Genomic DNA, 18190 nt, shown 5'->3' with positions numbered 1-18190 from the left:
AGCGAGTGGCGCCCGCAGGCCCGCGCCCTGCCCGCCCGCCCCGACGCAGCCGGCTGGGCCCGCCCGCCCAGGGCGCCGTGCGCCGCGCAGGCCGCGCTCTCTCCGGCGCGATGCGGCGCTAGGCGGCCCCGGGCGAGGCAGGCGAGGCCAGGGAGCGCGCGGCCTCCCGCAGCGGGCGGCGGCCCCGGGCGGGCGCCCCGACGGCCCCGCCGCCGCCCCGCTCCCGGCCCGCGGCCCGCCCTGCCGCGGCCATGGCCAGTGACAGCGGCGGGCCCGGCGTGCTGAGCGCCAGCGAGCGCGACCGGCAGTACTGCGAGCTGTGCGGGAAGATGGAGAACCTGCTGCGCTGCGGCCGCTGCCGCAGCTCCTTCTACTGCTGCAAGGAGCACCAGCGCCAGGACTGGAAGAAGCACAAGCTGGTGTGCCAGGGCGGCGAGGCCCCCGGCGCGCAGCCCGCGCCGGCGCAGCCCCGCGTCGCGCCCCCGCCCGGTGGGGCCCCGGGAGCCGCGCGCGCCGGCGGGGCGGCCCGGCGCGGAGACAGCGCGGCGGCCTCGCGCGTACCGGGCCCGGAGGACGCGGCGCAGGCCCGGAGCGGCCCCGGCCCGGCAGAGTCCGGCTCCGAGGATCCTCCACCAAGCAGGTCTCCGGGGCCCGAGCGCGCCAGCCTGTGCCCAGCGGGCAGCGGCCCCGGGGAGGCGCTGAGTCCCGGCGGAGGACTGCGGCCCAACGGGCAGACCAAGCCGCTGCCCGCGCTGAAGCTGGCGCTGGAGTACATCGTGCCGTGCATGAACAAGCACGGCATCTGCGTGGTGGACGACTTCCTGGGCAGGGAGACCGGGCAGCAGATCGGCGACGAGGTGCGCGCCCTGCACGACACCGGCAAGTTCACGGACGGGCAGCTGGTCAGTCAGAAGAGTGACTCTTCCAAGGACATCCGGGGGGACCAGATCACCTGGATCGAGGGCAAAGAGCCCGGCTGCGAGACCATCGGCCTGCTCATGAGCAGCATGGACGACCTGATCCGCCACTGCAGCGGAAAGCTGGGCAACTACAGGATAAACGGCCGAACGAAAGTAAGTGGCTGGGGCTCGCGCCCGAAGGAGAGTCTGTGACGACCACCCCCCGCCCCCGCAGCCCCGGGGCTGGCGCTCTGCTTTAGCGTGGCTCCTTTTGTCCCGGTAGTACTCTTAGCCACGGTGCTGAGCCTGCCGGGGCCCTGGTCACTCGTGGTGGACGTTGGGGTACCAGCTACATCGGGTCTGGGTGATGCATCTTGCCTGTGTGCCTGAGCTAGTTAAAAGCCCCGCGGTTTTCAGCGCGCACCCGGCTCTGATTGAGAGCCAGACACTGTGTTTAGCTGAGACTCTGTCAGCTGCCCCCAGAAAGGTCCATTTAAAAGCCTGTGGTCGGAAGACTCCCTGTATTCAGGAAAAGCTTGCTGGCCTGCTCCCCTCCCCCTTGTAGCTTTATCTTGCTGGCTGTCCCTACTGTTTTGAAACCCACTACCAAACCGGGGAAGAGGTGTTTCCGTTCCCAGGGTTCATAGTAGGTAGGTTACACTCAGCACAGGTTTCCTCTATTCGCTTTGTTAATGTGATTCTCCGGTTGAAAAAGGGCTGCTTCTGTGGTTTCCTGGTTTGTTTGTTTATTTATTTTTAAAAACAAAACCGACACGGAATTGGAGGTCGGAGGGCTCCTTTTAACCTTAGGCTTGGTGAGATTTTTTTTTTATTCTTCTTTCTCTTACTGTGGCAGTTCCTTCCAGTCTGCTGCTCCCTCCCTCCTGCGGCAGACAGCGACTCTCCACTTTCGTTCCCGATCTGAATCTGTTCTTTGTATGATCGGCCTCCCAGGGCACCCCATCCACCCTCCCGTCTACAGTCAGTCCGAGTTTGGGGAGGTTTTGGAAAACCCTGACACACAAGTTTGTACACACAAGCTCTTCCCGGTAATTATTGGTCGTGTGGGTTTTGAACTATGTTGACAGCCATATGGGGCTGTCGGACTGAGCTTGTTTAGGAGGGAAAAATACAACGAATTCAATGAGAAGCCTGATTTACTGCAAACTCAGCTCTGGATGGGGACACCTGTCTTGCTATCAAGTGACCTCAAGAAAAAGTTGCTTAAAGTTAATCTTCTTGGTAGAGATGTAGCACAGGTGACAGCGCACTCGCCCAGCGAGGAAAAACAGCGAGTTTGATGGAAGCCATGCCGGACTAAAGTGATCCCATTTCTCTGGAGGAGGATCAGAAGTTTAAGGTCATGTGCTGAGACATCTCTAGTTGGAGGCAGCTTGATCTACATGAGATCTGTTTCTAAAAGTACAGTAAACCTGGGAAGAGGATAGAAGCCTGATTGGACCCCAGTCTGGGCTTTCTGTGCAGTTTTTATTTTATTTAAAAAGAAAGGCTGCCCTGTCTGTCATCTGGATGTCACCATTCACCCCGAGATGGAGTTAGTACTGGGGGACAGCTTGGTGTGGGATATGGAGCCAGGAAAGTGGTTCCCTCAGGCTCGATGGATCTGCTTTCCTTAGGTGAGGTAATGGCAGGCTTCTTCCCTCCTTCCTCCTAGTCTTAGGGAAGAGGCATCAGACAGCTTGGCTCTGAGGGCAGTGGCTCTCCTGGAGATGCTGTTGGGAAATAGACACCCTCTTTCCTCATAAGTTGAGGTAGCTGAAGAAACAGCCCTGATTTAAGTCACTTGCCCAGAGGTCTGGAGGATCAACCAGCCTAGCGTCAGGGAGGATGGGCTGGCTCCTGCTCTAAATTTGAGCTCACACTTTGATTCATTCAGGGTCTGTGGAGGGCAATTTTAAGGACTTCCTTTCATTGAGCCCCTCGTTTTTAACAATTACATCTATCACTTACTTTGAGTGTGTGCGTGTATGCCTGTGTGTGCATCTGCACAGAGGTCAGAGGACAGCTTTCCAGAATGGATTCTCCTACCGAGTGGGTCCTGGGGATGGAACTTAAATCATTAGACTTGGCACAAGTACCTTTACCTTCTGAGTCACCACACCTGCCCCTCATTGAACTTTTTGACTAAAAAAAAAAAAAAAAAAAAAAAAAAATTAGGTCATCATGTTTGAACATGTAATTTAATTACTTACTAAAAAGAAAAAAAAAAATGTTGCTTTTGGGCACTAAGACGCCTATCACACACTCCTCCCGAATACTGAGCAAGCAGGCTGCTTCAGGCTTCCGACTAGACTCCATACAGCCAGTGTCATTGTAATTACACTGTTGGACCATGAGAGGCTTCCCTGACTTACACTTGGGGTAGTAAAAGTCAGGTCATACGAGGCCAGGGCCCACCATTTAGGTACCGGGGTCAGGTTCAAGTTAGACTTGAAGCCTCCGTTTGCCTACATCTTTAAGGCTGTTTGTTTGTTTGAGACAGGTCTCACAATGTAGCTCTGGGTGTTCTGGAACTCATTATGTAGACCAGGCTAGCCTTAAATTCACAGCCCTGCCTCTGCCTCCCAGGTGCTGGGGTTAAAAGTGCGGGCACTCTCTAGTTTTGAAAGACATTTCTGTTGATGGTGAGGGGGTACGTCATTGGCAGTCCGGGTCTGGCTGTGTAAACTTTTTTTGACTGTACGATGTTTGCTTCCTATACTCAAAAGCAGCTGTGTGTTTAGTCGCTAAGCTCTACTCTTTTTGAGCCTATCTCTAAGGGGTTATCCAAATGATGCTGTTGTGTTTGGTTGCCTCCGGGAGAGTTATCTTTTGTCTTTGTCCTGTGAGAGCTGCTATGCTTCCTACCAGTGTGTATCTCACTTTTTAGCCATTGGAGCAGTAGCGGTTGTCAGCGCCTGGCCCCCCACCTCAGAGCTAGACGAGGCTGAGGGGATCTATTCTCTCATTGGAAGTTCTGTAAGATACCAGGAGCACTTTTTATTACTTTTTAAAAATTTTATGTGTACGAGTGTTTTGCCTGCATGTCTGTCTGTCTGTGCCCCACACATGCACAGTACCTAGTGTAGGCCAGAAGAGGGCGTGGATACAATCGTTAGCCGTGGTGTTGGTGCTGGGAATTGAACCCAGGTCTCTAGAAGAACAGCCAGCGAGTGCTCTTAACCACTGAGCCATTGCTTCAACTCCCAAATACTGGTCTTCCAGCCGAGTTCCGAGTTCTCTGTCACATCTACACATACATGAGGACATGGTCATCAAGTTGTGAGACTTCCCAGGTAGCCCTTCCCTAGTGTCTGCCTCAGACATTCGCATCTGGTCACTGCTGTCCTCCCTCTTTAAAAAAGAGGAACTCCCAAGGGAAGATGAAGTAATACAGGAGAAAACCAGAACTGAGCTTGTTGTGACTGGTGTAACCACCTCCACTCTCCACCCTCTCTGGGATCTTCACCCTTTTCTTGTCCTTAAGCTGCCCTTTGACCTCTTAGCCTTTCTCATCTCCCTTCCTTCCATTGGGAAGATGATGTCAGCAGCAGGGAGCCACAGTCTTCCCTTGTACAGAGCAATGCCTGAGCACTAAGGCGCTGTAGCTGGGGAGAGAGAAGCAGTGCCGAGGAACGGGACCCCGGGGGAGCACTGTGTTTGTCTGCTGCAAGATGCTTGTCATTAAGATTACTGCAACACCAAGTGTGTGGAACACTAGGTCTTTAATCCTAGAGGCAGAAGCACAGACATCTCAGTGAGCTCAAGGCCCTGCAAAAAGGGGAAAAAAAAAAAAAAAAAAAAAAAAAAAAAAAAAAAAAAAAAGCAGCCGAGGCAGGAGAATAGTGTCTTGAGGCCAGCCTGGGTTGCACAGAGATACCTGTGTCAAAAAAAAAAAAAACAAAAAAAAAAACAAAAAAAAAAACCAAAAAAAAAAAAAAAACAAAACCAAAGCAAACCAGTAAAGAGTGAAATTACCAGAATTACAACATGTATAACGTTTTTAAAAACTTAATTTAAAACCTGATCTGTTCATATTTAAGAATGTATGTGAAGGAGAGAAGTTGGGGATATAGGCGATTGGGGGAGCACCTGCCTGGGAGTACCTGCTTCAAAGACGAGAAAGAGAGGAGAGCGGCAAGCACCTTATCCTACTCAAGAGTTTCCTGCGCTGCGTTAATTAGTCAGCTCTGGACGGCTTTTAGAGCAAGGAATGGGATGGGGACAATCCTGCTGCTTTATTGCAGCTGCCACAGAGAGAGGTGGCAATCCTCTTAGATGACAAAGATGCATCCTGGACTGTGCTGCCCTTGGGCTCGGAGAAAAGCCTGCAGACCTGGAAGGAAATACATCTATTTGTTAGCCTGGAAAGAACAGAACCAGGCAGGACTCCCTTCTCCCATACCTCTGCCCTCCTCTCATTCCTCCCAGAATTCCCAACGCTACGACCCCTTTAATACAGTCCCTCACATGGTGGTGATCTCCCAACTCATTTTATTGGTACTCCGTAACTAATTTTGCTATTGTTATAAGTCATAATGTAAATAAACATAGGATTGCGACCCCCCCCCCCCAAAGAGGTTGCAATCCACAGATTGAGAACCACTGTCCCAGCACCTTGGCTATAGAAATAAGAACAGCTGGCCGCTGCCGCATCAGATGGAAGAGTGAAGTCAGTTGTCCTGTGTGCAGAAAGGCTGAAAAGTTTGGGGCAGGCTGTGGAGAAGATGGTCGTAAAGAAATTGAGAGGTTGCCATGGGGATGGGTATAATGGTTCATACCTTTAAACCCAGCACTTAGGAGGTGGCCGTGGCAGGTGGATTTCTGTAAGTTCGAAGCCTGCCTGGTCTATATAGGGAGTTCCAGGTCAGCCAGGACCATATAGTGAGACCCTGTCTCACAAGAACACCTTTAGGGGGACTGAGAAGGGAAGAAGGGCATTCTAAACAGGGTAGTGGGTGTGTCTCCCTGTTAGATCTGGGTTAGATGCTGGGCCTGCTGCTGGGACTCCACCACTCTGGCTGTGCCTTTGGCCTAGTGGCTCAGTGTCTTTGAGCCTCCGTTGGCATTGTCTGTCTGCCCCTTGTGCTTGCTATAGGGAGTCCGTGTGGCTTGCACACAAGCAATGCACTTTGACCGGAAAGCAATAGGCCGGACTGTTGTTGATTCTTTCTCTTTCCATGTTAAAAAAAATAGTCAATTTTATGATTCTTTCTTTTCTTAGTTTATGAGAGAGAGAGAGAGAGAGAGAGAGAGAGAGAGAGAGAGAGAGAGAGAGGCGCAGAGGCCCCAGCTGGCTTGGAACTTGCTTGTAGACCAGGCTAGGCTCAAACTTAGAGATCTAGCCACAATCCTTTCTTTAAGAGATCACTCTTTTCCCTGTCTGTCCACCTCTTGTGAGCTAGAGAAAAAAAGGCTTAGATGAGTTTTGACCCAACCACCACTCTCCTGGCACATGTGTGTGCACACACACATATATGCACACACACAGGCATGCATACAGAGCTACGTGTACATACATGAACATGGTGGACATGAGCATGCACAGGTGTGCACACACACTTTTAATTTTTCCTCCTCAAACTGAAAATAAGTTTTAGAGAGGGCTAAGTTGACTTTTTCAAGGAAGGACTTTGGAGCTGTTAGTGACAGCCAGCAGAAGTGGGTGACATGACTCGGCCGGTTTTTGCCGTTTCTGGAGAACTGATCACATGTGACTCACTTTATGTTGCTCTTTGCAAACGCTTCGGCCTGTCTGACGCTTGACATTCTCTTCCATGCTGTCTGTCCTGTTGCTGTTGGAGCTGTGTCCCCTGAAGCAGGGCCTCCCATTCTTGCTCCTTAGTGGGACCTGTCTTGACTCTCCTCCTTCCTCCGGCAGGCGTAGCATCCTTGGTTTTGAAGCCCGTGCTTTCTGGTATCTTTGGGTTGATGTTATCAGCTTAGTTGTTTTATTTAATTTCTCACCATTCACTCTAACTGACTCTTAGATTCTTTTCTGGTGCAGGGGACTGAACTACCTTGTGAATGTCCAGAGAGCTCTCTATACTGAGACAGGGCTTTCATGTAGCCAAGACCAGCCTCAGACTTATTAAGCAGCCCAAGCTGGCTTTGAACTCCTGATCCTTCTTCCTCCACCTCTGGAGTGCTGGGATTATAGGCGTCCACTACCATGCTCTTAGTTTCTGTAGCTGCTTTGTATGGCTGTTTGTCCCCATCCTCTTTTCTACAAGGTCCCTAGTCCACACTTGGGATCATCTGCGGCTGCACAGGATGCTCTGTCTGTGTTGTCCTCACGGCTCGCCCTTGGCTCTGCTTCCAGCCACCCAAAACTTGTTGTAAGGTAAACCCACCACACGGACACCTTAAAGCCGAAAGGAAAGTCTTTATTGCCAGCTAGCAGCTGCATATGGTATTTTCCCAAGTCACAAAGCCCTGAGCCTTACAGCTCTTTGTCTTTACAAAAAACATTTCCTGGTTGACACACATCGGTTAGCAAGAAGTGGAATGACAGAAGCCAAAAACGCAAGGTTAGTACGTTAGGCACAAGGGGTGTCTCTTTGTTCGAGGTGTGGCAGGTGTTGGAGCTTGTGTGCTGGGTCTTAAGGTCAGAATGACGCCTCCTACATGGCATGGCGGTAGTCTTGTTGAGGTCTGGGGACATGTTGCATTCTAAAACAAAACAAGAACCCCACAGATGTGTCACCAGAGTCTCTTCCTACCAGTTTCTTTCATTTCACATTCCCAAACTCAAACTTGACCTCTCTTGGGGTTATACACAGCTGAGGGATGTCCTGGGCAGGGCCTTCGTGCTCACTGCTGTGTCTGCAGAAGGACCTACTCCTATCCCTCACCCTGCTTCTGGCAGTTTCTGCTATTGCCAAGCAGGGCTTGGGTTCCTGGCCACAAAGGGGGCAAGTCAAAAAGCCACAGAGAAGCTTCCAAGGGCCTAAAGACCCCATCTTTCTAATTAATCATAAGGGTATCCCCTCTCCTGCACCCTGTTGTTATAATTGGTTTATGCTGTACCAGTTAATAATAGCTTATCCTTAAATGCGTGCCCATGATGATTCATGGTCTGCAGTTCATCCCTGCCGTTGTTGTCTCTTTCTGTTTAGAGATAGGGCCTTGAGATCTCCTGCCTCAGCCTTTGAAGTGCTGGGGATTACAGGTGTGCACCACTGTTTCTGTTCCTGGGGATTACAGGTGTGCACCACTGTTTCTGTTCCTGGGGATTACAGATGTGCACCACTGTTTCTGTTCCTGGGGATTACAGATGTGCACCACTGTTTCTGTTCCTGGGGATTACAGGTGTGCACCACTGTTTCTGTTCCTGGGGATTACAGGTGTGCACCACTGTTTCTGTTCCTGGGGATTACAGATGTGCACCACTGTTTCTGTTCCTGGGGATTACAGGTGTGCACCACTGTTATTGTTCCTCCTGTTTTCTCTGGTCTGGGCTCTGGGTGACCACAGACGTTAGTTAGCAAGCACAGGCTCTGGGGTTTGCTGGTTTCAAACTCTTGTTCTGTCTTTGATTGCTTGGGGTTTTAGACGAGTGCACCTGGCTTCCTCAAACCCACCTGCAGCAGCCACAACTTCATCTGGGAGGATCTACAGACTCCTAGATCAGTCTCCCACCCTAGCAACTGACTGACTGACTGACTGACTGTACAGGAATGAGACACAGCCCCCACCTCATTTTTGGAGGACTTGGCAGACTCGGCGTGGTTCACATTGAGTTCTCCTGTGTTAGAAGTAAGGACTGGTAGGGCAGGACAGGAGTCAGGGTAGATGGAGGAACAGGTTTAAACTGGATTCTGTGTGTAACCTCTGTTTCTATAGTATCTATCTACATACACTGATATGTATCTACCTTGTATGGGTCTCCAGGTGCCAGGTCAGCACAAGACTCTCTGTTCTCTTGGGCCCAGCTATTGGAGGGAAAGCTCAGAGCTGGGTTGCGTGGATTGCTGTTTTGGGGCCGTTTATAAGCTGAACCCTGGTAGTCCATTGGTTAGGAAAGCTCCCTAGAGAAACTGCCATTTTGGAAAAAGCATGGAATTTTGGGGTTTCGGAGTCATGGGCTTCCCCTCCCTTCTGTCAGTACTACAGTTTCACTTGTTTAGAAAATATCTCCTAGTCAGAGTTGTGACTCACTAGAGATCACTTGCCCAGCATGTGCAAAGTTCCTGGTCTATCCTCTCATAAACTGGGGTAGCACCATGTCAGTAATCCCTGCACTCGTGGGGAGGAGGCAGGAGGATCAGGAGTTCAAGGCCATCCTCAGCCATGTAGTGAGTTCAGGGCTAGCCTGGGCTACTTCATTCCCACTTCTACTCCTGTTCAAACCCAGCTTCATCTCTGTCTGGAGGATTTCAAAGACCTCTCCCTTTCCTGTAGCTTCTCCTTTCTGGCCTTCTGTCCCTTTTGAAAAGAACTTTTTCTCCCTGTCACATGCTTTCTGTGTGGCCTCCTTTGTCCCTTCCCTCTGTGGCTTCCCCTGCTCTTGCCACTTTGGAGATGGTTCAGTGTCCTGCTGTGACCTTGACAGCTCCTATCCCCAATGACACACCCCTCACAGTGGGAAGCCTTGTGGTCCTAACACCTTGACTTATCAAATGAGTGTTCCCAACTGCTTGTATCAGAGACTTGGTGAGTGTTAGGTCTAAGCTTCTCCCTGGCCACCCTGGTTGAGATTTTAATCACTTTATATGCAGCCTCTCATATATCTGTCAGTGGTTTTTGTGGTTTTGTTTTGTTTTACAATTTCTTCGCTATGCACAACCTATCATAAGTTGACCCAACACTGAAGACTGGGGAGATAGCACAGTGGTTACACTGCTCAGCCTCCAGGTAAAGGGAACCTTATGTAACTGCTGTAATTCCAGCCTCAGGGACACAGACGGATCAGGGTGTAAGCTGGCCCAAGAGACTTGCTGTTCTTGTGAGCCCTGGATTTGACTGACTGAGAGGGAGAGTGAGGAAGACTCCTAACATCCACCTCAGACCTGTGAGCGCACACGTATGCCCATATATGTGATTACAGAATACATAATGCACTCTGCCACAGATGAGTACATGAAAACGATGGTTGCCAACACTTATAAAACCTTACTTAAAAGGCTTGAACACATTTGTGGGTGTGTCCAATCTTGCTATGGGGAAGCAAATGGAGTTCACGTCTGAGAACTACTCAGTGGGGGTGGACCCCTGTGGGGGCGTGGCATCTTATTCTGTTGGAAGTAAGTTTATCATTTAATGTCTGAATTCACAGCTGTCCTGGGCCAGGTGTGACCGTGGGCCACAGATTGGACATGCTTAGAAGGATGTGGTTTGATTCCCAGAACTGCTTATTGGGGGTTGTGAAAACTGAGCCTTCTCTGCGTTTTAGTCCCCAGCACACCAGTGAGCCAAGTCTCTGATGGGCCTTCATCCAGATCCTGTGCCAGTCGTTGAGACCTTCCACCTCTTTTAGTGTCTGGGCGAAGCCTCCTTCACACAAGTATGGTTCCTCCCACCTCAGACTAATTCAGATCTCCACTGATCTTTCTGAAAGAAAACAAACAAACAAACAAACAAACAAACAAAACCAAAAAACCCAAACTCAAACAACCTCTTCTCCAGGGCTGGGAAGCTGGTTCAGCAGATGAGAGTGCAAACGTTAGGGGTTCAAATCCCCCAACATGCATGTTACAAAGCTGTGTGGCCACACATGCCTATAACCCTGATACTGAGACAAGACTTGCTCGGGCTTGCTGGCTGCCAGCCTAGCTCCTGGTTCACTGAGAGACCCCATTTCCAGGTAGTAAGATACAGGGTAGTAATGCAACAGGGTCCCTGACATCATCTTCTGGCCTTTGCATGTGCAGATTCAGTCATATGCACACACACTACATGGACACACATACACTCCAAGTCCACTGTGGTGGTGTACACCTAAAATCCTAGCACTTGGGAGGTGGAGACGGAAGGGTCAGGAGTTCAAGGTCATCCTCAGCTGCATAGGAAGTTCAGGGCTAGCCTGGGCTATAAGAGAACTCACAAGTCTATAAGCACAAAACAACTCTGATTACTGTGTGGAGCTCCCCAAACCTTTGCTTTCTGTGTTAGGCACATGCTAGCACCCAGTGACTTGACCTTGACTATCCTCTGGCCTAGCCTTCACCTTCCTTTACTGCCCAAACTCTTAATCTTAATCCCAGGAGCCTTTTTTACCCCCAAGTCTGTGGGTGTTCTTTCCTATTGTGGTCAGCTCCCCTCTCTGTGCACTATGTTGTTCCTGACCCCTAATTTTCCAGATTAAAAATAGCCCAGGCCAGCCTGGTCTTAAACTATTTTTAACTCCCAAGTACTGGGAGAAAGGTCTGCTTTGAAGGTGAAATGAAGTTCTACGCCAGCCTATGATAGAAGCCAGGCAGGGTTCTGCTGGCCTGCCCCCTGCAGAGGGGTGGCCCGTTTATCTGCCTCCTCAGTCCCCTAACCTCCCCCCACCACCTCCCCAGTGCCTGAGACTCTTCAGGAAATGCCTGTGTCCCCAAAGTTCGCAACTCGTATGATGTTGAAAGTGACCTCAGACATAGGTCATAAGGTGACCCCCAAGAGAGGGGTACACCACCGTCAGAGTTAGCTTCAACCCGTGGCACCACTCTGGTGTTGATATGAATTTAAAACTGTCACACCCTGTCTCAAGCACAGTAAAGTTGAGCTGAGGAGTTTAACAGGGGACTGGAGCGTTCTGAGGACCTGCAATGGATTCTCTGCACAGCACCGGCCTTGTGCAGCTCACAACCGATGCAACCCCAGCTCCGGGAGATCTCAGCTCCATAAAAGGGTTTTTTTTTTTTTTTTAACAAAAGAAGGCGTGGCCTTAGCTAGGCAGGACCATCTCATCAGGATTAGGAAACCTAGTTCTTAGCACTTGTTCTGGCGTCCAGTGTTTACTTGACTTCAGAAGCAGCTGGGGGAGCGAGTGTGGCAGGAACCCAACTGGGCATTTACTTCATTTTGACTTTGATAAACATTTTACCCTGAAACATTTCACCTATTAAGACTGAGGAGATGCCTCGGTGTTGTGGTAAATCTCCAACCCCAATAGGCCCATTCAAGGAAAACGCAACTTTGTTGCAGTAAATCTCCAATGCCAATAAGCCCATGCAAGGAAGAGGAAACTCAGTTATATATTTATAAACTGCAGCCCTGTATTGGGCAGATGAGCCTCTACACCACTTTCCTCCCCAGCTATGAAATCTCTGCTACTTGCTTCTGCCATGTGTTTCTGCTCCATTTTCCTTCTAACAACTCTCCCTCTGTCCTCCTCCGATTGCAGTCTTCTGCAACTCCTCCTCCCACCTCCTCTTCCTTTCTTGCCCCTCATTTTGGCCCAGCTATGGGCTGTCATCTTGATTAGCCAATCAGATAATTAAGGGAAATTCCTCTGCACCTCGGTGGTTGAAAGAGGTTGTTGCTTCTTGCAGAGGACCTGGGATCAGTTCCCAGCACCCAGAAGCCTATGACTCTGGTTTCAGAGGATCTGACATGCTCCTCTGGCATCATGGGACAAGGCACACAGATGATGTACATACATTTATACCAGCAAAACACTCACACACAATCACAGAATTTCCTTTCTGCCTCTTTTCTTCTCTTCTTCCACGGGCACATGTGCAAATATGTTTTACTTTTGTGTTTGATCCTACATGTAATAGGCATTGCAGGACAGTTTGTCTGAATTTTTAAAGATTAAAAAGCCTAAATTATATATATATATATATACACACACATATATATATGTGTGTGTATATATAATATTATATATATATATATATATATATATATATATATATATAAAGTTCCACCTTAATCATGCTCAATTTTGACCTCAAAACTGCGTTCATTCTCTGAGTACTGAGTTGGTGAGTTGGTGTCCGCACAGCAAGTCATTTCTGTGGCAGCAACAGTGGTGCCTAGGTAGTGTCTCACTGTTCAGCTTACGCTAGCCTTGAACTCAACGTCTATCTTTGTGTCTTAGTCTCTTGAGTGCTGGCATTACAGGCACGCACGGCCATACCTGGCATAAACCATCTTGAATAAAGATGTATCTAGAGATGACCAAATTCTATCCTCAAAGCCTGTATGAAGGTTGGCCCAAGGCAGTTCTACAAGCTGGCTCCTAGCTCTGTGTGTGTCCTGTAGATGTCTGATGGGTCCCGGCAGCTTCTTCCCACAGTTTGCAGCTCATGTGTTGACCCCATGTTAAGCCCTTGTTATAGCAGCAGGAGAGATGGCTCAGTAGATGGAGCCTCTTGCCACTGAGCCTGAGGACCTATGTTTGATCTTCAGGGTACACTTGGTGAAGGACAGGCTGTCTTCTGACCTCCAAGTGCATGCCACAGTGTGTGGGTCAACATCACACAGAGACACAAAAGAAATGTAAAAATAATAATAATAAAAATTTAAATTTTTTTTTAAGTTCCTGTTACAAGTGTGTCCCCAAAGACACAAGCCAAGAGACAGGGTCCCTAAGTTGCTCAGGCTGGCCTGGAACTTGCAGCCTTTTACCTTCACTCCCAAGCACCCGGTGTTACAGACACGCCCACCCATGCTTGTTAAGTCGCTTTTCCTGGTGTCTAGGATTTATGTTTTGGTTCTTCCACAAGGGCAGGCATATGCAGCATGTGAATTAAGAGACCCAGATATGCATGTATATAGGCTTCAGAAGTTGTTGGCTCTGTACAGTCTCCTCACAGAAACGAAGCCATCTGTGTAAGTCAGTATGGAAGCAGTGACTGGAGGCGTGTGCCCAGGCCACACCTTTGCCTATGCATCACCAGGCTGGTCCTTGCTTTGGAATATATATGTATTAGATGGTAACTTAACCTTTTCCTTTCCGCCTCTCTTCTTCTCTCTCCTCCCATGGCACACGTGCAAATATGTTTTACTTTTGGGTTTGATCCTACATGTAATGGGCATTGCAGGGCAAGTTGTCTGAATTTTTAAAGATTAAAAAGCCTTAGTAGTTATCACAGCCTAAGCTAAGATATCCTTACCAACTAAACAACACTGGGGTTCATGTCACTGTGTTCTGCTTATGTTAAAGGAACTGTGATTGTTAGCTCCGAGGCATCCCTTGGAAGTTTTGGTAGAAAAGGTCTTTCAAACGTGTAGGAACCATTTTGTTCTCTGGGCTGGTTTCCAGGGACCGTGTTTCAGTGTTACGCAGTGTGGGAAGCATTGAGTCCTGCAGATTTTTTTTTGTTTTTTGGTCTTATCATTGTCTGGGAAAGGGAGGGTGTTTACTGACTGAAGCCAGCAATGGGCAAGAGTCCCTGCTGGTTCCTAAGCAGCTTCATCTGTCTACTGTTTTTAAAGACAGTGTCTCCCATTGGGACCTGAACTTGCCAGTTAGGTTAGTGAGGCTGGTCAGTGAGCCCAAGAATCCACCTGTTTTCAGCCTCCCCCATCTTTTTGTGTGGGTGTTGGGGATTGAACTCACGCTTACGTGGCAGGCACTCTAACTGAACTATTTCCCGAGCCCTGGAGTTGGAATTCTTGGTTGGGTTTCAGTAGAACATAAAGCTTTATTTTTAACTAAGCCTATCTGTTGTTGCTCGGGCAGTTGGCACATGGCCTGGTAAGGGGAAAGCTGATCCGGGGTTAAGGGCATTGTGTACTCACTTATTCACACAGCCTGTTACATTGTGGTTGCCGAATGACACCCCCCCCCATCCCCCCCACCCCCGGCAAAGAACTGGATCCAAGATCCCCTCTCTTCTCCCCTTTCACAGCTTGAAGTCAGATGGTAAATACATGTTTTATTAGTTTTTTGGGGGGAGGGTGTTTTTGTTTTTTGTTTTTGTTTTTTGTTTTGTTTTTTTTTTCGAGGCAGGGTTTCTCTGTGTAGCCCGGGCTGTCCTGGAACTCACTCTGTAGACCAGGCTAGCCTCAAACTCAGAAATCCACCTGCCTCTGCCTCCCAAGTGCTGGGATTAAAGGTGTGCGCCACCACCACCCAGCTACATGTTTTATTAGTAATGGCGAATTTATTAGGTCTGAATCCAAAAACTGAATATCGTAGACATTAATGTCAAAAGCTAATCACCCATACAGATAAGCTATGGCGGTGGTGCGAGTGTGTGTGAGTGTGTGTGAGTGTGTGTGTGAGTCAGATCCTGATGGGATGCCCTAGGTCTTGAAAAAACAAGTAGGCTTGATTGCTTTGTAATTGTCAGTGACAGGGTTGTTTTGTTTTGGTTTTTTGTTTTGTTTTGTTTTTCAAGACAAGGTTTCTCTGTGTAGTCCTGGCTGTCCTGGAACTCACTCTGTAGACCAGGCTGGCCTCAAACTCAGAAATCTGTCTGCCTCTGCCTCCCAAGTGCTGGGATTAAAGGCGTGCGCCACCACTGCCCGGCTCAGTGAGAGTTATTTTTAAAGGTGATTTATTTTTATTTTATGAATGTTTGCCTTGCATGTTTGTTGTGCACCGTGTACATGCCCGGTGCCCTTGAAGTCCAGAAGAGGCGATCAAAGCCCCAGGAGCTTGAGTTACAGAAGTGAGCTGCCATGCGGGTGTAGGGAACGGAACTCAGCAAGTGCTCTTAACCACCGAGGGATCTCAGCCCCTTAGGGTTGTGTAGACTCCAACTTTGTTTTTGTTCCTTGCTGAGGATCAGTCCCAGGGTTTCCACCTGCTCAGGTCACACCCAGTCCGAGGAAGCTTTAGAAACCAAATCATAAAATAATGGCTGGTGCTTTGGGGTACCTTTGCCATGTCCCTCTCCCCCCGCCCCCCCCCAGTGTGATTCTGGGTACTTTTGCTATGTCCCTCTCCCCCCCGCCCCCCAGTGTGATTCTGGGTACTTTTGCTATGTCCCTCTCCCCAGCCCCCCAGTGTGATTCTGGGTACCTTTGCCATGTTCCTCTTCCCAGCCCCATGGCTTCTTTAGTCTTAGTCACACCTGCTATTGACCTATTGTCAAACTTGTAAACTGACTTGATATTGTCAAGTTGAATTCACACAGTAATTGTGTTTTCTCTTCTCTTCTCTTCTCTTCTCTTCTCTTCTCTTCTCTCTCTCTCTCTCTCTCTCTCTCTCTCTCTCGTCGTAAAAAAAATTTCATTTTGAGAAGCCTGGGTTACTTTTGACTTAAGACATGTCTTGTGGGTCCAAGTTTTGTTCAGTTTGGTTTTCTTTGGGGATCTATTATTTTAAACTATGTGTATGTATGTGCACATGAGTGCTGGTGTCCAGGGATCAGATCCCCTAGGAGCTAGAGTTGTAAGTGGTTGTGGAACTGCCTGACAGGGAAACTTGAACTCAGGTCTTCTGGAAGAACAGTACTCACTCTTCACCGATGAGCCATCTCTCCAGCCCCTAGTTGGGTTTCTGTGTGTGTGTGTGTGTGTGTGTGTGTGTGTGTATGTGTGTGTCTGTTTGTTGTGCTTTGTACAGCTGGTCTGGAACTTAACTATATAGCTCAGGCTGGCCTTGAACTTGGGGTGATTCTGCTTTATCCCCCTGAGTGTGAGGAGGATGTGCCCACTTGGTCTGCACAGTGGAAATGACAGACATGTAAGGTGTAGCCTACTCTGCTTACCTATTTTAAAAACAGCTTTTGTTGACAGTGGGTAAAGCTGTGTCATCCATTTACAAAACAGTTCTTTAGGCCATGTGTGCATATATGTTTTTTTTTGTTGTTGTTGTTGTAGAAGCATATGCTATACATGTATTGTAATTATATATATTTGCATAATTTAGTATGGCTTAGTTTTTTATCCTTGGAGCTGTTGCTTCTTTAGAATTTTGCAAGTATGTATTTCAGCTGTAGAAATCTTGTATTTCACAGGGAAAGGTTGCTGCTCTGTGACTTTGTAAGGTTCACTGTTACTATAAATCTACCACTAAGCTCTAAACTGTAGGAAACACAAAGGAGAAGAAATGAACAGTGGGCAGATGGTCATTTGTGGCAGCAGGAGACCTTAGTACTTGTTTCTAGTCATTGTTAGGACGAATAGACCTCAGCTTATTGCCTGGCCTGGCCTGGGTGACACTGTGCTCACTCTGTAGTAACAGTGGGACTGTGAGCACCATGTCCCCAGCTGTGACTCGGGTCTCAGGAACTAAGCCGTGCAGAGTGCCAGGAACAGATCTTGCCAGTTCTATGGACTCCTCGGTAACGATGAGTCAAATATCCACACCAGCGGGACTCTGGAACTGGAGTTCAGAAGTAGATACACACTCAAAGGATCAAGTGGTGTGTGTGTGTCTGTGTGTCTGTGTGTGTGCGCGTGTGCGTGCATGCATGCCCAGATGAAAGCTCAGGTAGCCCAGAATAACCCCAAACTAGATGCAAGCCACCATGCTTGGCTCAACTGATTTTTTTTCTATTTAAAAAGATTTTATATGTATGAGTGTTTTGCTCACATGTATATGCCAGGTACCCTCAGATGACAGACAGGCTGGGCCACTGGGCCCATGGGAACTGGAGTTAGAAGCAGTTGGGAGTTGCTGCATAGATGCTGGGGATTAAACTCAGGTCCTCTGCAAGAACAATAAATGTTCACCGAGCCACCTCTCCAGTCCAGATTATTCTTTTTTAACTAAAGAAACCAAAACAATTCAACGCAGCGTAGTTTTTGTTATGTCTCATTCTGGTAGATAATTCTAGAGAGCCATCTACATGGACAAATAATCCTTGACACCGTACACACCAGCATTAGCTCAGAATGAGTCCCACACCTCGAGTGAACCCCAAACCTCTTAACACTTACAAGAAAATGTATGAGCAAATCTTTGTGAAGTTGAGGTAAAGGTATCTTAGAACACAAGAACACACACACACACACACACACACACACACACACACAAAGATGACCTCTAGAGAAAAACATTGAAAAATTCAATTTTGTCAATATTAAAATATTTTGCTTCCCAAAGGATATCATTAAGGAGGCAGTGGTTGCCGGGCGGTGGTGGCACATGCCTTTAATCCCAGCACTTGGGAGGCAGAGGCAGGTGGATTTCTGCGTTTGAGGCCAGCCTGGTCTACAGAGTGAGTTCCAGGACAGCCAGGGCTACACAGAGAAACCCTGTCTCGAAAAAACCAAAAAAAAAGGGGGGGGGGGGCAATGGCTTTCAGAAACAGGGGTCGGGGAGCGGTTGGGGGAGCCAGTGGAATGCCACAGCTGGTAGACATGCTTGCATGGACCTGGCATGTCAATCCTTGGATCACACAAGGAGGAAGGAAAGAAGTGTCTCCTGAGAGCTGTCTCTACCTTCACACACATCTCTT

At 48.8% G+C, this 18190-nt stretch overlaps 1 protein-coding gene across 2 annotated transcripts in view; it reads left to right on the top strand.

The window, feature by feature from the left end:
* The first annotated feature begins 152 nt into the window (after positions 1-152).
* The window catches only part of Egln1 (egl-9 family hypoxia inducible factor 1), a 39578-nt gene continuing 21540 nt past the window's right edge, over positions 153-18190 (top strand). For both annotated transcript variants that reach the window (XM_034522507.3, XM_034522506.3), the window contains exon 1: positions 153-1073. In XM_034522507.3, the coding sequence (XP_034378398.1) occupies positions 252-1073 (822 nt within the window). In that variant the 5' untranslated portion in view covers positions 153-251. The remainder of the gene's footprint in view (positions 1074-18190) is intronic.

Source organism: Arvicanthis niloticus, chromosome 18 (assembly GCF_011762505.2).
Source record: "Arvicanthis niloticus isolate mArvNil1 chromosome 18, mArvNil1.pat.X, whole genome shotgun sequence".
NCBI classification, from domain to species: domain Eukaryota; kingdom Metazoa; phylum Chordata; class Mammalia; order Rodentia; family Muridae; genus Arvicanthis; species Arvicanthis niloticus.
This window is presented reverse-complemented; position numbering and strand designations above follow the sequence as displayed.